The 13385-nt window shown below is 56.0% G+C and overlaps 1 protein-coding gene and 1 long non-coding RNA gene across 3 annotated transcripts; one reads left to right on the top strand and one right to left on the bottom strand.

Moving 5' to 3' along the window:
• Positions 1 to 249: 249 nt before the first annotated feature.
• Positions 250 to 6334, bottom strand: LOC145531697 (uncharacterized). Its single transcript, XR_014072673.1, has 2 exons — positions 6071 to 6334; positions 250 to 1378 (listed from the first exon to the last, which is right to left on the bottom strand). It is a non-coding gene; the product is annotated as an uncharacterized LOC145531697 (long non-coding RNA).
• On the top strand, positions 483 to 9122 carry NAGPA (N-acetylglucosamine-1-phosphodiester alpha-N-acetylglucosaminidase). 2 transcript variants are annotated; one of them, XM_081554710.1, is made up of 11 exons: positions 483 to 577; positions 680 to 1135; positions 2099 to 2238; positions 3184 to 3292; positions 4357 to 4485; positions 4938 to 5143; positions 5248 to 5295; positions 6342 to 6470; positions 6629 to 6760; positions 6848 to 6911; positions 8307 to 9122. In XM_081554710.1, the coding sequence occupies exons 1-11, from the start codon at positions 492 to 494 to the stop codon at positions 8515 to 8517; spliced, it is 1710 nt and encodes a 569-aa protein (XP_081410836.1). In that variant the 5' UTR covers positions 483 to 491; the 3' UTR covers positions 8518 to 9122. The 2 variants fall into 2 exon arrangements, with proteins under 2 accessions (XP_081410836.1, XP_081410837.1); XM_081554711.1 differs by lacking the exon at positions 6342 to 6470.
• Positions 9123 to 13385: the final 4263 nt, after the last annotated feature.

Here is a 13385-nt window from a genome sequence, read left to right on the forward strand (position 1 = left end):
TGAAACATGTATATTATCATATGTGAAACAGAACACCATTCCATGTTCGATGCATGAGACAAGGGCTCAGGGCCGGGGCAATGGGATGACCCAGAGGGATGGGATGGGGAGGGAGGTGGGTGGGGGGTCCAGGAAGGGGAACACATGTAAACCCATGGCTGATTCATGTCAATGTATGGCAAAAACTATTACAATATTGTAAAGTAATTAGCCCCAACTAAAATAAATAAATTTATTAAAAAAAAAGTACACAGAGGTTCTTTATACTACTTTGTCAACTTTCCCGTAGACTTCAATATTGCATCAACGTAAAAAGTTCCCGCCATCCCAGAAGCCCGCCCCCTCGAAAAAAAAAGAAACACAGCAAGTTATCAGGACGAGATCTCGCGATATCCGAGGAAGTACAAACGCTTCAGAGCTAAAAGCTGCCACCCGTGAGTGGTCCTGGGTCACGTGGGGTAGGCTCACGTGACCGGAGGTCCGAGTCCAACATGGCGCCCTCCATGGGTCGCTTCCTTCTCTTCTTCATTGAGCTGCGCGGCTTCCTACTGGAGGTATCCGGCGACCTCGGCTCGGGGTGAGTACAGCTCTCGCTGGGGCAAATCCGGTTGTGGGGGGCGGTCCCCCAGCCCGGGGCACAGCACTCCGAACTCTTGTGTGCCCCCCCCATTCCCCGCAGGGCCTCCCGCGACGACGACGTGCTCCTACCCTACTCCCGCGCGCGCGCGCGCCTCGCCCGGGACTGCACAAGAGTACACGCCGGTCGCCTGGAGCACGAGAGCTGGCCGCCTGCCGCCCCGACCGCCGGCGCGCACCGCCCCTCTGTGCGCACCTTTGTCTCGCACTTCGCAGACCGCGCGGTGCCCGGTCACCTGACGCGAGCGCCCGAGCCCCTGCGGACCTTCTCGGTCCTGGAACCCGGCGGACCCGGCGGCTGCGCGTCGAGGAGCCGCGCCACCGTGGAGGAGACGGCGCGGCCGGCCGGCTGCAGCGTCGCCCAGAACGGCGGCTTCTTCCGCATGGAGACCGGCGAGTGCCTGGGCAACGTGGTGAGCGGCGGGCGGCGGGTGAGCAGCGCCGGGGGGCTGCAGAACGCGCAGTTCGGGATCCGCCGCGACGGGACTCTGGTCACCGGGTGAGGAGGCAGGGTGTCCGGTAACTGTTTAGGGCAGAGGGCCTGAGAGTCGAGATGTAGCCGTGCCACTGTGTTCAAGTCGCCTAACCACGCTGAGCCTCCGTTTCCGCATCTCCAAGAAGGGGAAGGTAGTACCTTCCTTGTAGAGTTTATTTGTCTTCCAGTTTGGTATGCTGCTTGCTTTGTGTCGGTCTGTGTGCTGTGCGCCGGGGGTATGGCTGTGAACAAGGAAACATTCTTTGCCTTCAAAAAAGGACACACATAGCCCCCATTACTGGTGAAAAATAAAAACAAACAAAATCCAGAGAGATAATTAAGTTAATTTAAATTGTATATAAGCAGTGAAGTAATGTATAGGATGAACTGACTGTAAATAGAGTGTTGAGTTTAGGGAAGGTAATCAGGGAAGACTAGTCTGAGAAGGTGACCTTAGGCACATGAGAAAATTAATGTGAAATTTAATCACAGGTCAACCAGGGTCAAAACTGGAGGAAGAGCATTGCTGTCAGAAGGTACAGCAGGTGCTAAGGCTCAGAGGTGCAGAGGGGTTTGGTGTGTGAGGGATGGAAGGAAGGAGGAAAGTATCAGAGGAGGACAGAACTGATTTTGGTCACTTAAGAGCTTGCTCTGACCCTGCCAGACACTAAACAGGTTGAGCCATAGTGGAAGCAAGGAGGCCAGTTAAGAGGCTGTTGCAGGCGTCAGATGGTAATTTGGCTGGGGTGACAGCCTGAGAGATTGAGGGCTATAGGTGGACTAGAGATCTATTGGGGTTGGTTGTTTCTGCTAAATAAGGTGTAGACTGGGATATATGGACTGTTTGCAAAGATTGCTTCTAGGACCAGGCAGGTTCCTGGGCATCAAGAGGAATCCAGTAGCCAGGCAGGGGGCAGGGATGGGGAGCCCCACTACCCACAGATTGCCGCTGCTGTTGACTGAATCGCACTGCTTCCCTGTGTCCAGATACCTGTCTGAAGAGGAGGTGCTGGACACTGAGAATCCGTTTGTGCAGCTGCTGAGTGGGGTTGTGTGGCTGATTCGCAATGGCAGCATCTACATCAATGAGAGTCAGGCGGCTGAGTGTGAGGAGACCCAGGAGACAGGTGGGAAGAGGGCACTGAGTACCATAAGGTGGGGGTGTTGGCAATAAGTCTTCTGAAAACCTGGATAGGTGGGGTGGTAGGGGAAGTCTTTCCACAAGTACCATTCTAGGTGTTGGGAATCAGTGGGGATCCCTGCTTCGTGAAATATATAAGGAAGGAAATAGATTTATAGTATACTAAAAAGAGGTGGTTAGTGCTAAAACAGAAGAAATTGGAGGAATGGAGCTGTGAACAAGGCAGTAGAGGGGCGTTCCTAAAATGTCTGTGGACCAGCAGCATCAGCGTCACCCAGAATCTTGTTATAAACACAGAACTTCAGTCCCTCCACCTCTGCCTCAAAGCTACAGAATCAGAATCCCTGGGGTGAGGCCCAAGAGTGTGTGTTCAAGGAGCTCCCTGGGTGATTCTGATTGACATTGGATTTTGAGAACCACTGAGATGTGAAATACTGGGGCAGGGAAGGTCTACCGTGGCCTAGATGTTTAAACGGGCTGTTTTAGATTGTACGGTCAGGGAAGGCCTCATGGAGGAGGTGATGTAGCTCAGAAGGAGCAAGCCATGGGAAGAGCTGGGGAGAAGCACAGTCCAGCCAGAAGGAACAGAAAGTGTCTGCATGGAATTGCGGGGAGACCGCCAGGAGATGGGGTAGAGTAAGCAGTCCCGGGAGGTCATGCCAGGCATCAGTAAGGCATTTGGATTTTGAACTTGGGACAGTGGAGGCCATTGGAGTGTTTTCACCTGGAGGTTGACTTTGCTTGATTTACACTGAAGAAAGCCCTTTGCCTGTTCTGTGGAGATGGACTGGGGCGGGGTTAGGGGGCAGGCAGATAGCTGGGTGCACAGACCCAGAGGTGGAGAGTGGTGTCGGACTGGCAGGAAGCGGCAGGCAGAGCCCAGAAGGCCTCCCAGAGGGCCAGGCGATCAGCCAGGCTGCCTCTCCTTCAGGTACCTTCAGCAAATTCGTGAACGTGATCTCAGCCAGGACAGCCGTGGGCCACGACCGGAAGGGGCAGCTGGTGCTCTTGCACGTGGATGGGCAGACGGAGCAGCGGGGGTGAGTCCTGCTCTGAGGAACTTTAGCCCACTATCAGCTGCCCTTCTGACCCTTAGGTGTTCCCTGGGGATCTTCACACCCACTTGTCCCCTGTCTTCCCACCGGCAGAGGGTCCCTGGGTCTGTCCCAATTCCACGAACTCATCACCTTCCACACATTTGCTCTCAGTCTCCTTGACTTAGGGCCTCATCTCTCCTGAGCTCTGGTTGGGGTGAAAGGAAATTATCACTAAGTGTCTACTCACGAAGCCAGGAGTAGACCTCGGTTCCCATTCTAGCTCTGCCATGTGCTGGCTCTGTGGCCATGGACGAGTTACTTGATCTCTGAGCTCATTTTCTCCTCTGTAAAGTGAGTGTGTTGTGCTGTTCCTGTGTAACAGGTTAGCACAGGCAGCCCTGATTTGTTAGATCGGAGCTCTGTAGGTCAGGAGTAGGCAGGGGGCGACGGTGCTCAGCCAGGTTCTCTTATTCAGTGTGTCCCACAGACAGCATCCAGTTTTGGCCAGACAGGGGGCTTATCTGGAGCTTCTGGGAAAGAATTGTCTTGGCAGCTCACTCAGGTTGTTGGCAGAATGCAGTCCTTAGAGTTGTAGGACTGAGGTCTCTGGGTCATTGCTGTCTGGGGGCCTCCCCACTCATGAGGCCGCCCACATTCGTCCTCATGTATATACCCTCCTCTTGTGTATCTTCAGGGTGCAGAGGTGTGTCAAATCCATCTAACTCCCTCATATTTCCAGTCTCTCTCATTTCGTCTTTTGCCTTAGCCTGAGAAAGCTCTCTGCTTTTAAGGGCTCCTGTGAGTCCGTTGGGACCACCCAGATCATCCAGGACAGGGTCCCCACGTGTGGACGGTCGTGCTGTGTGCATGATCCTAACATGATCACAAGGGTGATGTCTGGTTACAGTCATAGCTTCCAAGGATTGGGACAGGACACTTTGAGTAGGGGGAGCACTTAGAAATTTGCCTGCCGTAGCGGGTGTGTGATACTGTCCCCTGTGGAAAGTAAGATGCACTAACCCAGAAGCAGATGCCACAAGATCAGCAGCGCTCGTCTTGTGCCACAGTGTTAACCTGTGGGAGATGGCGGAGTTCCTGCTGAAACAGGACGTGGTCAATGCCATCAACCTGGATGGAGGAGGCTCCGCCACCTTCGTGCTCAACGGGACCTTGGCCAGCTACCCGTCTGATCACTGGTAAGCCCACCAGAGCCCCCTTGCTGAGGTCCAAGGCCAGGCCTGTCCCCGGCTGTCTCATTCAACAAATACTGAATGCCTGTCATTTGCCAGGCTCTGGGGGTTCAGTAAAGAAGCAAGAGGAGCCAAGATGCCTGCTTCTCGCTGCTTACAGGAAGTGGTATACATAGTGTACCAGCACTGCCCAGGGCCGATGGAAGGGGCAGGTGATGATGAGGAGAGACCTGAGGATAGAGAAGCATGAGCTGAGAGCTGGAGGATGAGGAGGTGACTGGGCGGGAGTGGGAGAGCCTTCTGGGCACAGAACAGTATGTGCAAAGGCCCTGGAGTGGGAAGAACCTATAAAAGGCTGGAGAAGAGACGATGAAGAGAGGCAACCTCAGGCTCTGCAGTGGGTGATCTGGGGGGTGGCCAGCACCTCAGCCTCTCTTCACATTCCTGTCCCCCTGCAGTCAGGAGAGCATGTGGCGCTGTCCTCGCCGTGTGTCCACCGTGGTGTGTGTGCATGAGCCCCGCTGCCAGCCCCCAGACTGCAGTGGCCATGGGACCTGCTTGGAGGGGCGCTGCAAGTGCACGGGGCGTTTCTGGCGAGGCGCTGCCTGCGACGAGCTGCACTGTGGCCCCGCCAACTGTAGCCAGCACGGGCTCTGCACGGAGAGTGAGTGGTGGCTCTGCGGGGGGCAGCTCTGGCCCGGGTGCCCCACTCTCACGGCCCAAGCCCGGCCCGGCCCTCACCTGGCTTTCTCGGTCTTGTCTTGGCAGCTGGCTGCCGCTGCGAAGCTGGATGGACAGGGTCCAACTGCAGTGAAGGTAAGAGCCCCCAGGCCAGCCTCCTCCCTGGCACCCCTTGGGGCTCTTGGGTGGGGGTGATCCTGCGAGCTGCAAGCGTCAGCTGCCTTTATCCCCTCCTGGTCCGCTAGTCTCTTTGCTTTTATCTCACGCTTTCACCCCACATGTAAATCACCATGTCAGTGTCCTGCAGCTGCTGCAGCAAGAGTCCACTAACTCGGGATAGACACAGTCCTTTATTCTGTCACAGTTCTGGAGGCCAGCACTCCATAAGCAAGGGCTCAGCAGGGCTGCGCCAGCTCTGAAAGGTCTGGGGGAGGATCCTTCCTGCTTCTTCCAGCTCCTGGTGGCCCCAGCGTTCCTTGGCTTGTGGCTGCCTCAGCCCAGTCTCTGTCTCTGACTTCACAGGCACAGCCTCCTCCCCTGTCCGGGTTCAGTCTCTCTCTCTGTTATCTTACAAGGACCCCAGGCCCCTGGGATTTGGGCCCATCTTAAATGCAGGAGGTTCCTCATTTTGAGATCCTTAATTGCATTTGCAGAGACAGTATTTCCAGATAAACTCACATTCACAGGTTCTGGAACTAGAACCTGTCTCTGGGAGGACACAGTTCAGCTGTGTCCTACAGGACTACTGTCACCCATGGCTTAAATTCTTAGTGGCTTTCTTTGGCACTGAGTGAAAGATCTGAACTCCTCAGCATGACCTGCCAGGCCCAGGGTGCTCCAGCCGTGCCCACCTCCCCACCCCCACCCTCCAAGCCTCCAGATCAGGCCCTCAGAGGCCCCTCCACCCTACCTCGCTGCTGCCGCCCTCGGTCCCCTCCCTCCAGTGCACGTGTCCTCACTTGTCCTGTGACAGGTGCTTTCTGGCTCGCTGGTTGCCTAGACCAGAATCTTCTGCCTAAACAGAGCAGAGGCTCCATGAGGGCATGGCCTCAGGCCTGCCACGTGGCAAGTTCTCCGGAACTGCCTTTTGGGAGAACACATGAACCAACAGGGCCCCTGGCAGCCTGGGATGGGAGGGCAGGGCCAGGTTTGGCAGAGACCCCTCCCTTCCCCCGCCCCAGCTTGCACCAGCGGCTCCTTTGGGGAAGACTGTGCCCACAAGTGTCGGTGTCATAATGGAGCCACCTGTGACCCAGTTCAGGGGACCTGTGCCTGTCCCCCTGGCTTCACTGGAGACACCTGTGTGCAGGGTAAGCGGGAAGGTCCCGAGTCAGCCAGGAGGGAGCCCCACCCAGGGGGTGCTTCTGGGTCAGCCCAGCTCTGCCCATGCCCGCGCGCATCCTAGCAGTGCAGAGAGAGGCCAGGCCACCAGGGCTCCCACTGCTGTCCTCCTGGCTCCTCCCTGCAGAGTGTCCGCTCGGCTGGTACGGGCCAGGGTGCCAGAGCCCTTGCAAGTGTGAGCACCAGTGTCCTTGTGACCCCCAGACCGGCAACTGCAGTGTCAACTGGTCACCCACCCTGAACAGCCTCTTCTCCCGAGGTATGGCCCCTCCCAGGCCCCCCCTGGGGGCAGGAGAGGGCAGACCCCTCTTCTCCCAGCCTTCAGTGTCTCCCTGGCCTGTTGCAGTGAAGCAGTGTTTCCCACCCCCTGAGGTCACCGTGCGGGCAGGAGAACTCTCCCTCTTCACCAGGTAGGTGCTTCAGTGGGACCTGGGGCAGGGGCGGGAAGAAGGCCCTTCCTTCCACCTTCCAGGTGTGGCCTCTGCTCTGGGCCCAGGCAGGGCTAGGAGGTGGCCACTGGGCACCCAGGTGACAATTCTCTGGCTGAAGCTCAAGGAGAGTCCCAGCTGATGCAGCCACCTGAGCCGTCCAGGGAGACGCTGAGAAGGACCCTGGCCACTACCGCAGTGGTGGTGGTGTGGGCTTGTTTTTTCAGCTTCCGGTGCAGAAGCATGAAGCCCTGAGCAATTCACATCATTTCTCTGACACCCAGGGGCTTTCACCCCGCGTGTTGGGTCTTTATATTCCAGCGCAGGTCTTCAACTTGACGTCTAGGTGGGGGTGTGCATTAGAAGACAGCTGGGTTCAAGAACCAATGCTGTCGATCTGGGAGCCCCCCTCGGGGAACCCCTCTTCATGGTTGTCGCCTCCCATAGCCCAGGGCAGTGCCTGGCCCACCCCCTCGAGGTGGAAACCAGGTGTGGGTGGGAATGAAAAACCCCTTGGCCTTGGCCTGGAGGCAGCACCTGGGAGCTCATCACAAAACTCAGATCCCAGGTCCTTCCTGGAGATCCTGACCCATAATTGGGTGAGGACTGGAAGGAAAACCTGGGAGGTGTGCTGGGAAATGCACCAGAGCAGGGACAGGGGCACTTAGGAGCCCTGCATCCCGAGTTCAGGTCTCAAGATACGAGACCACAGGGTCCCACAGCAAGGGGAGGGGAGCTGTGGGGGTGTTGAGGGATAGGCTGCAGGCCCTGCCACCCGGACAGTCAGTTTACACCTGCTTCTGCATTGAGGATTTCAGACCAAGATTCACAGGAAGGAAGAAAGATCACTGAAGGACCCCCTGCCCCCGCCCTGCCTGCCAGCTCCCTGCCTGGGAAGAAGGGGGGTGGGTCCTTGCTGGCCTGTCTGCTTTGAGGACCCTGGAGAGAGCCCAGTCTCTTTTGCCAACATCCTCGCAAACCCAGGATGCAAACCGCTGCCTCTTGGGGTGGATTAGGTCCCCAGCTGGGTTTTCTGTGGCCTGTACAATGTAACATTTATTAGCAGCATCTGAAACTCAGGGAGGTGCACGTCAAAATCTTTGTTTTTCCCTACTCCTCTTGAAATACCAGGCAAGGTGGGAGCTTGATGTTAAGCAAGATTTGTCCCACATAATAACTGTTCACACTGCTTCCGAATGTGTGTGGAGTACGCTCCTCACCCCAGTAGGCCCGTTTGCTCCCCTGTGGTCCCTGAAGGCCCCTGATCCTGTGCTCCTGGGAGGAAGAGCAAAGTAGGAGGAGGGAAGGAGCCCCTCCAGCGCTGCCCCAGCCCAAATCGCATCCAACATCCCTCTTCCGGCTCTCTCCCACCCACAGGACCACCTGGCTGGCCATCACCTTGGCCCTGGCGTTCCTCCTGCTGATCAGCACGGCGGCGAATGTATCCTTGTTCCTGGGGTCGAGGGCCACGCGGAGCCGGCACCTGGACGGGGCCTATGTCTACCACCCGCTGCAGGAGGTGAACGGGGAGCCCCTGGCCACTGAGAAGGAGCAGCCAGGTGACACCTGTAACCCCTTCAAGGACTGAAGCCCCCCGCTGCTGGTCGTGTCCTGTTCCCAAGACTCATTTCCAGGAGCTCTGGCTTCTGCAAGAGGAAGTCCCAAGGCCACCAACCCATCTGGGTAGTCGGGACCTGGGTGCCAAGCCCAGCTTCCGACAGCAACGTGCCTCAGCCCCTCGCCTGGCCGCCTGCCATGGCACATGCAATACAGCATTTCTGGAGGGCCTGCCTCCGTCCCTGCCTGCCTGTGTCTGCTGCTCACAGGGCCTTCCCTCCTCCAGGGCCTGCCTCCCCGCCCAGGGCCTGCCCACTGCTGCCAAAGAGCCTCCGCCTCCCAGGGCTGGAGCTGCTGCGAACAGAACTCGTGATGACCGTGCTGCGGCCAAGTGGCAGGGTCCAGCCATTCCCCTCAGACGGGGGGTGGATTGAAGAGACGACGGCCGCATCATGGGACCGTTTTTTACAGACCTCATCACAAAACTTGCCCACTGGAATGGTGTTCCTGTCATGTGAAGCTCCTTAGAAGGGAGGAGGGGTGAAATCATGTTTATGGGCTCTTTATTTTGCCCTGCTGCAGAGAGAGTTTTTCTACCACTTGAATAAATTGATAAAATAAATTGATATAATAAAAGAACCTCGTCTGAATTAGCAGTTGTGGACTTGAGGGCCTCCTAGGCCTTAACACGTCGGGGACTGCTTAACCAGAGTCAGAGTCAGGATGTGCCCATGGCACATCCAGCTCCCTGATGTATTTTGTTTAATCTAGAGGTTTCCCAGGTGGCACTAGTGGTAAAGAACTCGCCTGTCAATGCAGGAGACATAAGAGATGCAGGTTCTATCCCTGGGTCAGGAAGATCCCCTGGAGGAGGGCATGGCAACCCACTCAAGTATTCTTGCCTGGAGAATTCCATGGACGGAGGAGCCTGGCGGGCTACAGACCATAGGGTTGCAGAATCGGACATGACTGAAGCGACTTAGCACGCACGCACAGGGGAGGGGTTCTCACTTTCACGTGTACTTGAATCAGCTGGTAAAGAATCCACCTGCAGTGCAGGAGACCTGGGTTTGATCCCTGGGTTGGGAAGATTCCCTAGAGAAGGGAAAGGCTACCCACTGCAGTATTCTGGCCTGGAGAGTTCCATGGACTGTAATAGTCCATGGGGCCCCAAAGAGTCGGACATGACTGAGCAACTTTCACTGAATCACCTGGAGAGCTTGTTAAACATGAAGACTGGCCTGGAGCGGAGCTCCAGACTCGACTGGTCTCACTGAGCTCCCAGGTGATGGCTGTGGGCGTCTGGACTGCACTCCGAGTTTGCGCTGTGTTTCTTAGTAAAATTTAGTTACCAACAGTTACAAGTCAAGAGATGAACAACTCCACAGATTTCTGGTTTCTGGTTTCTCTTTGAAAAGAGTGAAAGAAGGACTTACAGTGGTTAAGAATCCACCTTGCAATGCAGGGGACGCAGGCTCAGTCCCCAGTCAGGGAACTAAGACCCCACAAGGCAAGGATCCACTAAGCCCACAAGGAACAACTACCGAGCCCACACACCACGACAAAAATTCCCTCCTGACGGAATGAAGGTTCCCCCGTGCTGCAACTAAGACCAGATGCAGCCAAATAAGTAAGTTTTTAAAAAGCTTGAAGTCCCAGCATCAGAGGACTCCCTCAGAGGCAATAAGTTGTCCAAGCCAAGAGTGGCTGGTCCCCATCTTAGCGTGTCCTCTCCAGCTCATTGCAGCCCCAGCGGTGGGCTTCCCTTGCCTGTGACCTGCATCCTTGTGAGATTAGAGTTTGTAACTAGTGGCCTCTAAGGGTCTTTAGGAAGTGCCTGGCAACACCCTGCCTCGTAATATACCCCACTGTGTGCTTGGCAGCTTTATGGGGAGGGTACATGAGGGGAGGTGCTGCTGCTGCCAGCAGGTTCCTCAAGTAGATCCAGGCATGTGGTGGATTGAATGTTTGCATCCCCCGAGGTTTGTATGTTGAAACCCTGACCTGCAGTGCAATGGTGTTAGGAGGTGGGGTGTTTGGTTTCATTAAATGAGGTTTAGATGAGGTCATGAGGGTGGTGACCTTATAAGAAGAGACAGGAGAGCATCCTCTCTGCAATGTAACACACACAAGAACGAGGCAATGCGAGCTCATGGTGGGAGGGCGGCCGTCAGCAAGCCAGGCAGTGGGCCCTCACCAAATGTGCTGTCACTTCAGTCGTGTCCAACTCTTTGCAACCTTAAGGACTAGCCCTCCATGTTCCTCTGTCCATGGGATTCTCCAGGCAAGAATACTGGAGTGGGTTGCCATATTCTCTAGGGGATCTTCCCAGGGATCAAACCTGTGTCTCATGTCTCCTGCATTGGCAGGCAGGTTCTTTACCACCTGGGAAGCCGCATCAACTGTAGTGGTCATTTAGTGCTGCACAACAAACCAGCCCCAAACTGGTGGCTTAAAATAACCAGTCATTGCTTCTCACGAAAAATAGTAGTTTTTTGGGCTTCTAGGGTCAGCTGGGTAATTCTCTTGACCTGAACTAGAATCTGAGTCCAGCTGGGCTCACACAGGTCTCTGCCATCTGCTAATGGGCCAGTGGGGGCCTGATCAGCTGCAGCCGTAGCTCTGATGCCTCATCCTCCAGGATCAATTTCAGGCTTAGGATCAAGGTGGAGACAGGGATCCAGGCAGAGATGTGAAGCTGCTTCTAGAAGCTTCACCCCTTGATGAAAAGCTGCACAGGGGCATGAATGCGGGAAACTGAGCCCATCACTACAGCCGAGTTACTGTAATATGGGTCTAGTTTCATTGTTTTGTTTTTGGACCATGCTGCATAGCTTGCAGGATCTTAGTTCACCAGTCAGGGATTGAACTCTGGGCCCACAGCGGTGAAAGCACCCAGTCTTAACCATTGGACTGCCAGGGAATTCCCTAGTTTCACTTTAGAAAGGAAGAATTTGGTTCAGAGAAGTGGAATGTCAAGGCCAGCTCCCAACCTCTGAGTTCCTACAGGGATGTGTCTGTGGGTCTGTGTGTCTTTGTCTCCTGAAGACAGCAGGTGGACAGCGCCGTGCCAGCCTGTGAGGTTCCCTAAAGGGAACAGGACGCTTGGGTCCCACAGTAGGTGTTGCAGGCAAAGTGATGAAAGTGGGGGTGATGGAAGACCCCTGGACACAGAACGTGGAAGGTGGACTAGAAGTGCTGGGGTCTGACTGGGAACCCGGAGAGTGCTGTGTGCTGGGCAGTTGCCATGGTGACAGGTGTCTCAGCCACTGGGCTGCTCCGTATACAATCTGAGCATCTGGTGAGACCCCAGAAAAAGATTCTGATCCTGGAGTCAATGGGTGGGTTCAGGAGCCCTGATGCGCTGCTTTCATCGGATTCTCGAGGGGTCTATGTCCTGCCTCCAGAACTCTTGTCAGGGGTTTCAAATGGTGATTCTCAGGGACCTACATTTCTCAGCAGTGCCTTAGTGGGCGCTGAAGGGAGGGGAGGGAAATGGCCTGGGGAGAAATTAGAGAGACACCCAGCACCTTTCCTTCCAGCTCTTTCCAGCTCCTTCCAGGCTCTGCCCAAACTCTCACAGGAGCCCCTTGTACCATAAAGCCCGCCTCCTCTGCGGAGGCCCCTGGCCTTGGAGGACGGATTGGTGCCAGAGGCAGCCCTCAGGCCACAGGGAGGCGTGTTGTGTTGCTCTCTGCTGTCTCTGGACCCAAACCCCAAGGGCCTTCCCTGGAGGAGACGGACGTCATCAGGGCCCGCGGGTCAGACCTGACCCCAGCTCACCGGCCGCAGGGAGCTCTTTCTGAGCAACCACCAGGCCCACGGGTGGCTGGCTCTTCCTCGGAGAGGCCTCGCCCACAGCGCCGGAACAGCATGAACAAGCAGGAGGGGGTGAGTGCGGGCAAGGGCTGCTCCCCCTCCCTCAATTAGAAGTGCTGGGCCCGGCTGGTAACTGCAGCCAAGGTGGGCAAGGGGCCCATTGGGGCCACAGGAAGCACACCTCCTCTGCGCCTCCAGCTGATGGCCCTTGGCCTCCTGCTCCAAAACAAGGGACCTTTCCCAGAATCCTGTGACACGTGGTGGCAGCCAGTACCCACCTCTGGGTCCCAGGGGAGCTCGCAGGAAGGATGGGCGGCACCCCAGACAGGCCCCGCCCACTCCTGACATCAGGACTGGCCCCGTTCTCGGGTGCATCAATGGGACTTGGGCAAAACCCAACGGAGAGGAGAGAGCGGCCCAGGAAGGTGCACAGCAGGGCCCTCGCCTTCACCTGGACACCTAGCCAGGAGCATCCCGCAGCCCACCCCCACAATGCAGGGCGAGTGGGGCCCTGAGGCCTGTATTTAATACTCTGATAAACTGCCCGCGTCTGTTCTTGCACCGTACGTATATGCAGTGGGTTGAACAGTGTCACCTGAGAATTCGTGTGCACTCAGGACCTCAGAGTGACTTTACATCGAAGTAGGGTCCTTGGTGGGTCATGCCCGTGTGTTTGCTTCAGGATCTTGAGAGGAAATCATTCTGGATTTAGACTGAGGCCTAAATCCAATGACTGGGGTCCTCATCAAAAAGACACACAGAGGAGAAGCCGAGTAAAGACAGAGGCAAAGGGACTTCCCTGGTGGTCCAGTAGCTGAGACTCTGTACTCCCAGCATAGGGGGCTCAGGTTTGATCCATGGTCAGGGATCTAGATCCCACATGCTGCAGCTGAGTTCGCACACTGCAACTAAAGATCCCGCACTGCAACTAAGACCCAGCGCAGCCAAGAAACTAAATACATATTTTAAAAAAATTACAGAAGCAGAGACAGGAGTGATGTGGCCATAAGCCAAGGAACACCAGGCACCCCCAGAAGCTGGAAGGATCCTTCCCTACAGCCGTGGGAGGGAGCATGATCC

Source organism: Giraffa tippelskirchi, chromosome 13, assembly GCF_054371585.1.
Source record: "Giraffa tippelskirchi isolate mGirTip1 chromosome 13, T2T-mGirTip1v1.2.pri, whole genome shotgun sequence".
In the NCBI taxonomy this organism is placed as follows: Eukaryota; Metazoa; Chordata; class Mammalia; order Artiodactyla; family Giraffidae; genus Giraffa; species Giraffa tippelskirchi.

Bases quoted from the DNA above. Each gene is read 5' to 3' on its own strand.
- NAGPA (XM_081554710.1), top strand. From the start codon at position 492: ATGGCGCCCTCCATGGGTCGCTTCCTTCTCTTCTTCATTGAGCTGCGC. The intron at 2,239-3,183 runs GTGGGAAGAGGG...CCTCTCCTTCAG, and splicing joins TGAGGAGACCCAGGAGACAG to GTACCTTCAGCAAATTCGTG. The intron at 6,761-6,847 runs GTATGGCCCCTC...GGCCTGTTGCAG, and splicing joins GAACAGCCTCTTCTCCCGAG to TGAAGCAGTGTTTCCCACCC.